The sequence below is a fragment of the Balaenoptera borealis genome, assembly GCF_965194805.1.
Source record: "Balaenoptera borealis genome assembly, chromosome: 7".
Lineage (NCBI taxonomy): Eukaryota > Metazoa > Chordata > Mammalia > Artiodactyla > Balaenopteridae > Balaenoptera > Balaenoptera borealis.
The window spans coordinates 116,699,042-116,712,565 of record NC_138864.1 but is presented as its reverse complement, the minus strand read 5'-3'; the positions used below and the strand labels follow the sequence as shown (position 1 = coordinate 116,712,565).

At 34.0% G+C, this 13,524-nt stretch overlaps 1 protein-coding gene across 7 annotated transcripts in view; it reads left to right on the top strand.

Annotated features, from left to right (window-relative positions):
• Window positions 1–13,524, top strand: part of BRAF (B-Raf proto-oncogene, serine/threonine kinase) — a 159,305-nt gene that overhangs the window by 105,429 nt on the left and 40,352 nt on the right. For 3 of the 7 annotated variants that reach the window (XM_082400292.1, XM_082400293.1, XM_082400296.1), the window contains exons 9-14: window positions 2,151–2,187; window positions 3,555–3,674; window positions 5,916–6,052; window positions 7,038–7,155; window positions 9,292–9,376; window positions 10,400–10,576. In XM_082400292.1, the coding sequence (XP_082256418.1) occupies window positions 2,151–2,187; window positions 3,555–3,674; window positions 5,916–6,052; window positions 7,038–7,155; window positions 9,292–9,376; window positions 10,400–10,576 (674 nt within the window). Of the gene's footprint in view, window positions 1–1,786; window positions 1,823–2,150; window positions 2,188–3,554; window positions 3,675–5,915; window positions 6,053–7,037; window positions 7,156–9,291; window positions 9,377–10,399; window positions 10,577–13,524 lie in introns of all 7 variants that reach the window. The other 4 variants (XM_082400294.1, XM_082400295.1, XM_082400297.1 and 1 more) reach the window with 3 other exon arrangements.

Here is a 13,524-nt window from a genome sequence, read left to right as displayed (position 1 = left end):
AATGACTATTGGGCAATTACAATGTCATTTTTACTTCATTGAGAGCTGTTTTAGAGGACTGTTGGAGGATAGCAAAACCAGTTAAAGATGTGGGATTAAGTGCCAATTTTGAGAAGCTTGGCTATAAAGGAATGATGAAAGGGCCATAGATTGAAGCAGAGACTTGAGCATATTTGTAACTTCAGGGGAAGAAGCAAGTGAAGAGAGAGGTTAAAAAATAACAAAGAATAACTGAGGTAGTAAAATTCCTTGAACTTGGAAGTGATGTTCCTCAGAGGCTATGAGGAATTAAAGATGAACATAGCTAGCTCCGTAGCTCTTTACAGGCAGTATGACCATGGGCAGATGACTTAACCTTGAGGCGTGTAGTGTCTACCCCTTGTAGTGATTTGAAAATGCTTATTGTTCTTGGCACAAAATAAGAATTCAAAAATTATAGCTAATATTATTATACAAATGTTTGTAGATATAGAGACAGAACAGAATGTTCTTTGATAGTTTCTGATTTCTCTGTCATGCTAAAAAAGGGAAGAGATATAAGTAACAAAGGAACCCCATAGGAGATTGGCAAAAAGTTTGAAATAGCCAGTATTGGAATACTAGAAGATCCTATTTAACCTAGGTCACATAGATAAAGATTGTCAAGGAGCTTTAAGAACATATTTGAGATTGGAAAATATAAGTTTATGGTGGTTATTAGCAGTAGGTTGTCTAGAAGACTTTTTTTTTTTTTTTGCCGCGCCTCTCAGCTTGCGGGATCTTAGTTGCACGACCAGGGATTGAACCCGGGCCACGGCAGTGGAAGTGCAGAGTCCTAACCACTGGACCACCAGGGAAGTCCCCCTCTGCTTTTCTTTTCTGCATTCCTGTCTACCCCTCAAACCCCAACACTTAGATCATCTTCTTCAAATGCTTCACCAATGGCCAAGTTCTATAGTTATTTATTTATCCTGTGAACTTAACGTAGCATGAAGAATCTTTTCACCCGTACTATTTATTTGGCAATTAACTAAGCAACTTTGGCACCTTTTTTATTGTTTTCTTAAGCTTTTATTCTTATATCACATAATTTCTGTGTGTGTATATCTTTCTTACACTTAGATTATAAGCTCTCAAGAACACAAAGTTAGTGAGACCACCATGATTTTTTATATTTATTGATAGTCACACAACCCCTAACATTTAGCATCTTATTTGGAGATATGAGTATTTGTTGATTATTCTGTAGAAAATGTTAAAGGCTTTATATAATACATTGAATATGACAGAAATACATCTGTAAAGAATGTGCTCTTTGTTTTAGCCTATAAATGAAAAGCTGCCTATTTGCAAAGAGACTTTGAGCTTATTTAGAGACCTCATATTTAAGTTATACTGGGTAGATTAAGTTCTGTCTGTCAGGGTCCAAATTGCATTGCATTGCCAGTAGGCTCTTCCCCCACTGCCCTGCCCCACCACGTTGTCTGTTGTAAAATGCTGTATTTTAATAATAAAGACATTTTTTTTCCCCCTTCTAGTGTGTCCTTACACATTTATATTTTTATAATTGTGTCAGTGTACATTTAATTTTGTATTCTTTTTTATTGTAAACATGTTTCATGAGTCAAGCTTCATAATTGTTTTAGTAGCTACATCATACTTACTAAATTGATACACTATAATTTAGTTAACCAATATGTCAGTATGCCTAAAATAGGGAAATAATTTCTGGTTTTTTAGTATAATGGATAATGTTGCACTAAACATCTTTGTGCATATCATTTTTTCTTCTGAATTATTTCCTTAGGAAAAATTCCCAGAAGTGGAATTACAGGATCAAAGGGTATGAACATTTTATGGCTCTTAATATGTGCCAGTAGAATTTTTTTTAAGAATTAATGCAGCCATTGGTTTTGAATGGCCTGAAATGGATTTCAACATTTCGTCAGGACTAATAATCCCTTCAATCTAGGGTTAGGTTGACGAGTGCTTCAAATTTTTTATTTTATCATGTTCACTAGCTAATTCCATATTCTTTCTGTTTCGTGAAGTAATTTATAAGGCAGGTATTATTTTGAATTAACCTTTCTGTGAATGCTTAGTGGAAAATAAAATGTTATTACTTTCTTAACATATGCTTTGATTAAATATACATTACTATTTATTTGTAGGACTTGATTAGAGACCAAGGGTTTCGTAGTGATGGAGGTAAGTAGTGATTTCAATTTAAAAAAAAAATCAGGGAAAAATGCAATTGCTTTGCTGCTTGTCTCCTTTATATTTGCTTCTTTCATGAAACACAGACACAGAGAAAAATGTGCAGAGAAAAACCAAAAATTGTTTGCTTTTCTTTAGTATTTATCATTTATCTCTAATAAAATTTTAATTAATTCATAGCTGGAGAAAAAGAGAGGACATAAAAGGGAGTCTTAAATGTACTATCTACAGTTTTTAGATGTTGTTGTCGAGGAGAGATCCTTAATTATTTTACCCACTTTATTCCTAACCACCTCCACTAATACTTAAAGATTGAGCTTACAACCAGTTAAAACGTGACTCCTACATCATTCTTGGGGAGAATCCCTGGGGTTGCCTGCTACAACTTGTCAGTTTGTTAGACATTGTCAGCCACTTCCCTCCAGCTTTCTAGAAGGCTTTGGAATATATACTTTATAGCATGGACCCCTAATAGAAAAGCCTAGTTCCCCTTTTACTAGTCCAGTAAGTAAAATAAGCAAATGAGAAACTGAATTGAGATTTCTTACAGAATTTTCATCAGATGTTCACTCTAGCACACAGTGAAAATTGGGAGCATAGCAAAACATTACTTTAGAAAATACTTTTTAAATAAGATTTTACCCCCATAAGATTTTTCTAAGAGATGGTGTTTGAAACTATCTTGACGTTTTCTTCCAGGTGGTCCTTTATGCTTACCTCTTCAGCTGTCTTCTATTTAATAAGGAAGCCCTACAATACCTGCATATCTTGTTTAGAGTTGGTCTCTTCACTGTGACCTACTTTATATTCAAAATATCTAAGCCCAGGCTCAAAGATACTTTATGTTGAATAAACATTGAGTAAACCATCTTTTGTTGTAATATTTATACATACCTGTGGACCTACCAAAATAATAAGCCTGCGTTATGTACTCTGGACTTAGTATTTACTATAGCACATAGTTATAAAAGTTTTTTTTTTTCCTGTTTGTTATTCCATGAACCCACCAATTAATGTTGCTGCCAGTTTGACTTTCATATGTCTTAATAGCTGTGGCTTTTGATAATTTTGCCCAATACATCCAGCATTTAAATGTTGCCATCCTGTTAGCATCACAGAGTTAACTTAGTCCGAAAAATTGCCTGCTTAGTACCAAAAATCAAATGCCATTTCTTATCCTTTTTGTGAATCACTTTATAAAGAATCATTGGAATTTTATGAAAACAAGCAGATTTTTTAGACATCCAGAATTATTTTGTGAAGCAGGCTTCAACTCATTTATTCCCCGTGACTTCTTTCATTTCTTCTGTGTGTCTGTCTTCCTGTGTTTGCCTGCCCCTCTCTTTTTCTTCTAACAGCCCCTTTGAACCAGCTGATGCGCTGTCTTCGGAAATACCAATCCCGGACTCCCAGTCCCCTCCTACATTCTGTCCCCAGTGAAATAGTGTTTGATTTTGAGCCTGGCCCAGTGTTCAGAGGTAGTTGGGCTCTTCTTTCTTGTTTTCACCCAAAGCAAACTAAATATAAACAACAGATACTGTTTGTGCCTCACCCTCACAGTGTGTGTTTGTAAGTGTGAGAGTTTTCAGTACTAAATTTCTGCTTGGCCTGGCTGGAATGCTCTGAATGTGCTTCTCACACATACTCACCACCACAAGCTTCCTGTATGCTGTCTGTCATAAATTTTTAAAAGCAAGAAAATTCTGAGCTGAGATTTCCATCTTGTTTTTTGTTATATTACTTACTTTTTGGTCTTGATAATTTCTTAAACTCAGTGGGTGACAGTAAATAATGTGGGGAGGGGCTTCTTCAAGCTGAATTTATTTTACTTTAATCCATTTAGGTGATAGCCTTGATGGCTGCTAATAATGGTTATCAAATTTTTTGGTTTTTACAAAAAGTGGAAATCCCTATTATGAGTTCTTACTAGACTTTTCGCTTTATTTTTCTGTAATATGTGTCCTTTTTTTTAAAACGTAGGACATGTATATTTTATATCAAAGGTAGGGAACTTAAAGAAGATTTGTAATATATTTGGGGTATTTTAGCACACTTAAGAAAATTAGGATTTATACTTTCAGTTATGCCCTCATGTGAGGAAAAAGTTAGCAGTATAATTTCACTCACATTTTATCTTTCCATCCTTTACTCACATTTTATCTTTCCATCCTTTAATTATCCATCCCTTTAAACTGATTTTTAAAAATTTAAGTCAAAATTTAGATGGGTGTCTTGCTGTAAATATTTTTAATGAATTATATTTACTGGCTTTTGCTAGTCAGTGTCTTTTAACTTATTCTGAATGTAATGGTGGCATTTCAGATTTTTGCTCTCAGCCCAACTTTCTCAGAAAATCCATGGAATGGACTGGAAGTTATAGAGTACTGAGTAGTGTAATTAAAGTGATACAATATAGCACTGAGTAGATCAGAATTGTGAAGCCTGGGTATTCAGTTAAGGCTTTATGATGTTGCAAATTATCAGTGGAAGGCAGAATATGGATTGTGCTCTAATTAATAGACATTCCAGTTACCATTTTCTTTTAGAAAATTGCATGTGAGGTCATGGAAATTCCACATGATGACATATGTGGTGTAGTAATGAGAAAAGTTCTACACAGTTTTAACATTTAAATGTTGCCATTAGTATTCTGATCCTTGTTCTTTGAAAGATAGTGACTTTTTAACTAGAGAATAGTTATCTACTTTTTAAAAAAATTGAAGTCTTTTTGTTCTGTATGTGCAAACATTACCTGACATCTCAGTCCTACTTAGCTATACTCAGGCCCCACTAGGAGTCATTGCCCTGAACCCCTCTGAACCAGGTGCTTTCTGTACATGAATTGGGATTTTTGCTCAATCAGCATTTGGAAAAATATCCATCAGAAAGATATGCAACCCTGCCAACTGAGTCCATTTTCAAAGAGTGTACCCCTTGGACTCATTTGGCTGATAGAATTTTTCCATTTGTAGTAACTTGGCTGAGAAGCCATAGCACTTACCTTGCCCTCATTTTATAGGCAGAGATTTTTCAGAAAGTCTTGAGAAACCTGCTTGGCTTTGTTTGCATTAACTTTGTTATGCAGGTAAAATTCATCTTTGTTTAGCAAAATAAGCCTCCAGGAACCAATGAAAGTGACCAGTATCTCTCACTCTTAAATAGTATAGTATGTAGTATAGGATTTTTAAAAATTTTAGTGGCTAATATGAAAGAGCCAGGTAATGTCAACATTATGGCCGTTATTAGAATATGTTTCCATTTGGGGAATTTCTATCTTTTTTTTTAATTGATAAGCTGTTAAGGTAACATAATTTAAAGTTTATTTTTTATATTCCCTTTTAAGTTGAGTTTGCTTCTTGTTTTTTGATCAAAGAAAAAACTTGGGAGTATTTTTTAGTGTTTATCTCTTATTTTAAAAAGATTATTTTTCTCCTAGACTCTGCACCAATAAACAAAGTATATATCTGTAATCAGACGTTTTAAAGGTCATGAAATTGACCAGAAAGCTAAAAGTATAAAACTGAAAGAAATTATAGTTTTTTAATTTAAAGCTAGTCACCAAATGAGGCTCCTTTTTTGCCTGTCCTTTCCAAATGATCTCTATTAGAACATATACTGCATTTTTAAAATAAGTCTAAATCTCCCTCTACCCTCTGTCCCCAATAAGCTAATGTACTTGATCCTCCTTTAATAGATACATTTCCCTTTCACTAACTTAGGATCAACCACAGGTTTATCTGCCACGCCCCCTGCCTCATTACCTGGCTCACTCACTAATGTGAAAGCATTACAGAAATCTCCAGGACCTCAGCGAGAAAGGAAGTCATCTTCATCTTCAGAAGACAGGAATCGAATGGTGAGAGTATATGATATCTTTTTTCCTCTAAGTTCTGTCTTCTTAGAAGTCATAGGCAAATGTATTGTCACCTTTTAGATATATGATATATAGTGGCATATATGTCCATATTTGACACAGAATTCCCATAATCAAATAAATTTAAGAGCTGATAGTTTTTCGCTTAAAAACAAAACACAACACTCATTTTTGCTCTCAACTCTAATATCATTGAGTAAAAGGCAGTTTTGGAAGAGCAGGAATAGTGTTCTGTTTCTAAACTATGGAAAGAGAGTAAGCTAGTATTTTAGGAGGCATGATGAGGCATGTATGTTCTAAAGAGTTGGTCTGAAATACAAATATCTACCAAAGGACATTCTTCCCTAATGAAAATTGACTGTCTGCTGTAAATTAAATCTATATTAAAAACTAATCATTTTAGCAATAGTATATGTTGGATATGTGGGTCCTTTATCATCCCAAAGTGATTGTATATGTTGATAATTTTTTTTGAGAGAGATTGGGTCAGATAAGATATATGAGGAAATTTAGCACTGACTGGGAGAAAGTAATTAGATTATCAACAGCCATAGTACGTTAACTTAACTTTTTGGCCTTTGGAGCCAAAACTAGTCACAAACGTATAGCACTTATCTTGCTCCTAGTAGTCTTCCAAATGATAAAAAAGCCGCTTTATTTTATTGATTTTAATAATAAAATTTAATAATAGTAACATTTCTGCTCATACCCAATAAATAATTTTTATTTTTTAATAAACTATTTCCACCCTAATACTGACTTAGGTCTTAAACTTAAGTTCTATATTGTAAGAATCATCCTTCTATTATTCCTCTAGAGTATGGGGTTTTTTTGTTGTTTTTTCCAAAGTTCTTGCTCTCTTCCTAACTTACGTCCCTTTCAGGAAAAGGGAAATGTACTTAGTGTGAAGCATAAGATTTTCCTTTTTTGTTTGCCTTGGCTTGACTTTTGCACTATTTTTATCAAGAAAACACTTGGTAGACGGGATTCAAGTGACGATTGGGAGATTCCTGATGGGCAGATCACGGTGGGACAAAGAATTGGATCCGGGTCATTTGGGACAGTCTACAAGGGAAAGTGGCATGGTATGTATGTAATACAGTGACCTTGTCACAAATTATAATAATAGAATATAATAACTTTTATAAAAAAATATCAAAGGGAGTATTCACTGTTTGCATCATTAAGGTAATTTTGATCAGATGCAAGAGTCCTCCAAAGGTTTATAACAGAAATTATGGGAAATAAAAACTGGATTCACAGCAGCCAGAAGTTTAATCATTACACTACAGTAATAATTTTTAAAGATGATAATCCTCCAGATGAGCTAGTCCCCAAGATTTGTTTTTATTTTTATAAGTCTTTCTGCTGGTAATTTTATTTGTATTATAAACCACAAGTAAACATACAAAAAGAGTACTTACCAAAGGAAAGACTGGGCAGTAAACATATAAAAAATGTTTAGTCTCACTAGTTGTGAAAGAATTACAAATTCAAAAAATAGAAATCATTATTGCCTCTCAAATGACTTATCTTTCTTTGAAAAGATAATCAAATGGACCAAGTTTTTTTTTTAATTGATTATATTTAGAGTTGTGATTGTAATGCTGCTGGTGGAAACATAAATTGCTATGAATTTTCTGGGGGGCAGTTTGGCAATATATATATAGAGCCAACAATTCCGTTTGTAGAACAGGAACAAACGTGTGTGCAAGTATATTCATTAGAGATTTGATATTAATGAAAAATGGAAATAACTTAAGTGCTCATTAATAGAGGAAGGAATAAATAAATTGATAACCTCCATATATGATTATATAGAAATTAAAATGGTATGGTAGATGTCTATTTTATGGAAAGGTGTATGTGGTATATTTTAAAAGCAGCATGTATAATATCCCATATTATGATGCTACATATAAATATATATAACATAATTTTTTAAATAACCATCAGTATTTTAGTATATATCTTTTTAGGTTGCCTTTTTCATATGTATTTATAAATATTTATACTGCATACATATAAAAGCCTAGTAGGGTATACATCAATAGGTTAATAACAATGGTCATTTCAGAGTGACGTGATTATGGGAGATTTTAATTTTATTCCTTTTGCTTTCAAAATGTTTAATTTTTTAATTTTAAGTTTGATTTTTTTTTACTATAAACACTTTATTTGATAATCAGGAAAAATCAGTAAGTTAGTTTAATTATATTGAAATATACATGCAAAAAAGTACACATAAGTGTACAAGTAGCTAAAATTTCACAAAGTCAACGCACTGTTCAATAAACAGGACATTACCAGCACTCTCGAAGTCCTCCTTATGCCCTCTGCCCCCAAGGGTAACCACTATCCTGACCTAAACAGAAATAATACAGGATGTACTCCTTTGTATCTGGTCCTTTTTACTCAATATTGTTTATAAGATTCATCTATATTATTGTATGTAGTTGTAGGTTATTCATTCTCTATATAGTGTTCATTGTGTGACTGTAGCATGACTATCTACTGTGTGATGAGCATTTGAATAGTTTCCAGTTTGGGGCGATTATGGATGCTGCTTCTATGAGTATTCTTAGTACCTGTCGTTTGGTGAACACATGTGTCCAAGTTGGTTGGTATATACCTAGGAAAGAATTGTGGGGCCCGTAGTAGGTACTGCCAACAGTGTTTCAAGTGGTTGTACCAATTTATACACCCTTTGGCAACATGTAAGACTTGTACCTGTTTCACATACAGTTTTGTGTTTTTTAAATAATTTTCCTAAGTAAAAAGCAACAAGTGATCCATGGATTCGAAAAGGTGTTAAATACTCTGATAAAGAAGTCTGCAGTTTTCTATTTCAGCCAAGTTCCATTGGGCCTGTCAACTGCAGTTTTAACATTCAGTTAGTGAATGTGTCTAATTTAGTTTTGTTAAATAACTAGGAAAATATCATGGGTGTTTAATTGGTTAAACTAAATTTCCAGGGGAAAAATGAGATTGGCTGTTTTTTTGGATTGGTATTTTGAAATACTAGTATAGGAATATTATTGTTAGTTTAGTTTTTATCCTTAGAAAATTAATGCAGTTTAAGAAGTTAAGGTATAATTTATTTGCAGTTTTATAATGGTATATTTTTAAGGCCGTGGTAATTAGTGAAAATACCCTAGATTTTTTTATATTTTTAAATTTTAAAAATTGGAATGACATTTGGAATGGCAATTACCTTTTAGGTGATGTGGCAGTGAAAATGTTGAATGTGACAGCACCCACACCTCAGCAGTTACAGGCCTTCAAAAATGAAGTAGGAGTACTCAGGTGAGCTTGTGTGAATCACGTTTTCCAGAGAAGTTATCTTGATCAACTTGTGTTTTCCAGTGGTAGCCACTGTTAGCTTTACAGATTTACTTAAAATGAATAAAACAAAGTTTGTCTGAGTATATTTTGTCTTTAACTGTATTCTTGTAAGTGGTATGCAATATTATATGGTACAGCTGATAGAAATATTAATCCTAGAGTGAATTAATGGAAATATAGTGTTCTGATCACGAGAAGTAATACTTCCACTTATGGAGACAATGCTCGCAAAATTCTGAGCTTATCAGAACACATTTAGAGATTGTATCAAGCCCTGGAACTTAAGGAAAATTAACAAACTAGAATGTGTCCAGGCAAGGACAACTTAGGTGGGGAGGATTCTGGAACTATAACTTAGGGAGAAAATAGTCAACAGAACTGAGAATATTTGGGTCCATAGAAGGCTGTTACGTTCAAGAGGGTATAAACTTACTCTGTTTCATTGCAGAGAGCAGAACAGGGAATCCAGTGGCGGAAGTTGTAGGAAAATGATTTTTTTCTCAACCTAAACTTCTACTAATACTAGAACCACTTTAAAAGAAAAAAAAGAGGGGACTTTCCTGGTGGTCCAGTGGTTAGGACTGCGAACTTCCACTGCAGGGGGCACAGGTTCGATCCCCGGTTGAGGAACTAAGATCCCACATGCTGCGCAGTACAACCAAAAAAATTTTAAAAAGAAAGAAAGAAAAAGAGTAGCGGGAAGAGGCTACAGTTTCAGTGATAAACTTCCCATAATTGAAGGTATTTAAGGAATCTCTAGTTGCCTGTCTATGAGGTATACTAAAAAAGATGTTTATGAAAAGGGTAGGATGTTAGACTAGACAATTCCTAAAGTCTCATCTAAATTTATCCTTCTGTTGGCTTTTTTAAAAATACCTTTTTCTGACAACATCTTATTAATAAGTAGACTGCTTTGGCCCTCTTTTTTAACATTTGCTAAAGTTTATCAACATTTACTATTTACTGTCACATTTCTTTTTACAGGAAAACTCGACATGTGAATATCCTACTCTTCATGGGTTATTCAACAAAGCCACAACTGGCTATTGTTACCCAGTGGTGTGAGGGCTCCAGCTTATATCATCATCTCCACATCATTGAGACCAAATTCGAGATGATCAAACTTATAGATATTGCACGGCAGACTGCACAGGGCATGGAGTAAGTTCCATTCTGTTAAATCTCTTGTAAGTTACTTTTGAAGACCATTGAGGACAGTTTAAAGGTTTTAGCTATTATTCTTTTGACTTACATCTTCAGTTACTGTCCAGCAGCATGTAGACACTTCTAACTAATGGCTAGCAATATGATATTAAGAAACAAAATAGTCTCTCGCTGGTATAGTCTTCAAAACATGTATCAAATATTTGATAATAAATATGTGACTACAAATTTATGTTTAGCATGCTGTAATTTAGCTAAGCAATAAGGGCTCAAAAGACAGAAATAGACCAAAAAAAAAAACCTACTAAAAAGTCATTAACAGTTATTGAAGTATATAAAATGATTGTTAGTTATCCTTTCAAATTATTTTTTCCATGTACCCATATTTTCTATTGCAAAATGATCATCTGCATGAAATAAAGTAAAAGTAAAGTAAAATGAAAGTCTACATTTTGATCCTTTTTGAGGATTTCACGTTCACTTGTTCATATCCATTGAATTTTGCTGTGTAATTTAAAAGATAAAAAGTTACTCTATAAAATTTATCATGAGCCAAAATAGGAAACTGACTATGAAGGATAAATTTTGCATGCAAGTACAAATAAACAGGTAAATCAAAAGGTACAATTAAATAAATTTTGAAAGCACTTAGATGAAAAAATTTAAGTGAGTAAAATATGTTTGAAAGTTCCATAGGTAGTTTAAAAATATGCATGTGTCTTAAGTTAATTTAACATTTTATAGTATACAAATGGCTTTCACATGCATAGGCAATTATGTCATTTAATCTTTATAATGTTATGAAGTAGATATTTTTATTTTATGTTTACAGATAAGGAAACTGAGGCTTCTAAATGACTTGTCTAGACTCCACATTTAATAAGCAGCAGCAAAGGTGTTTAACTCAGAATTTTTGACTCCCAAACCATTATTCTTTCCCCGTAACCACTATAACCACTATACTGCTTTTACATTATAAAATTAGAATAAAAAAGGTAAAAGAGTATACGTGTACTAATGCCGAAAACTCTGACTCAGGATCATTTATGGCAAATAAGCATAGAACCAAGACTCAAAACCAGATCTAGCTGTTAAATCTTCCCACTGTCCTACCCTCTCTGTCTCAAAACTAGACAATATATCTGTAATTTAGATTGTTTATAAACCTGTATTCAGCCAAAATCCTTATTGCAGCAAATTATTACCTTATTCAATAACATTACCACTTATCCAGTAGACTTAAAAACAATCCCACCTCTGAATCTGAATCTGAATCTGTTCAAATCTGAAAGATTATATTAAAATCTTGCAAAGAGGGACTTCCCTGGTGGCACAGTGGTTAAGAATCCGCCTGCCAATGCAGGAGACACGGGTTTGAGCCCTGTTCTGGGAGGATCCCACATGCCGCAGAGCAACTAAGCCTATGGGCCACAGCTACTGAGCCTGCGCTCTAGAGCCCGCGAGCCACAACTACTGAGCCCACGTGCCGCAACTACTGAAGGCCGCGCACCTAGAGCCTGCACGCTGCAACAAGACAAGCCACCGCAATGAGAAGCCCGTGCACCGCAACGAAGAGTAGCCCCTGCTCGTGGCAACTAGAGAAAGCCCGCACGCACAGCAATGAAGACCCAACGCAGCCAATTAATTAATTAATTAATTAATTTTAAAAAAAATCTTGCAAAGAGTAAACCTTGGCCAGAATGGTAAACATTGAGAGAGAAACAAAGCTTGTTCTGCTCCCACCCCACCAGTCTCTTTGCTGTTTCTTCAGCAGGCCAAGCATGCTCTTTCCTCAGGGCCTTTGTACTTGTTATTTTCTTTTGGGGATAAGTACTCATGCCACAAATATTCATAGAGCTTCTCTCTTATGTCTCTGTTCAAATGTTGCCTTTTAAAGGAAACCTTCTCTGATCACCTTATATAACATTTTCCTGCCCCACTCTGTCACTCTATACCCCATTCTTGTTTTTAACACCCAATTCCATATAACATATTTGTTTATTGTCTGTCATCCCCACTAGAATACAAGCTGTACAAGAGCAGGGGTCTTGTTTTGTTCATTGTTTTATCTCTAATGCCTAGAACAAGGCCTGGCCTATGATAGATACATATTACAAAAATTTAAAAATGAAACCATGATTACACACAACTGCATATTATTGATAGGTTTACCTTCCAGAAGAGAAAGCAGTCACATCCTTGTCATACCAAAACTGAGAAATGTCAAGAAAAGGAAAAATAGTCAAAGAAGTAATAAAAGAATAACAGAGGGGAAAATGCTTTTGCTATATACAGAGGCAACAGAGAATAGTATTAAAAATTGTTTTAGAAACAGTAATGAGGCAGTGAAGTGCCAGTGTCGATTAAGGTAAGAAGTGACAGGAGAGAAGAACACTATCAACTTGGAATCGTTCTGTGGTCTGGGGAATAGTTAGTTAAGAGGCAATATTTTCCCCTTACTTTACAGTTTGGGATCGATAAGTATAAAGTTTTACAGTCAATTAATTTCTCTAAAATACTTCGCTTACATTTTTAAGTAACACTTACTATATGATGTGTATGTCTGGCTATAAATGTAGATCATCCCGTCAATTTATCCTATATTTTAATAGCTGAAAAAGTATTAATTATAAAATGTAAGCCTTCTAACAGATTATATTTTTTATTACCAGCTTAAATTTAACCAAAGAAGATACAATTCCCTTTGGTTCTTTATAAGACAATATATACAACTGGGGTTAAATGTACCAACACATCTTTAGTTTCTGAAGGCTTTGGCAGATTGCAAATCCTCTTATTAAAGTGGCTATGTGATTTTCAGGTTAAGGTGACAGGTTTTTGCTCTCTTGAAACACCACCAAAACTATAATAATGAAAATTGTTTTGAAGCATGAACATATAAAGATGGAGAAAACAGAGAGGAAGAAAAGAATAGCAGTAACATT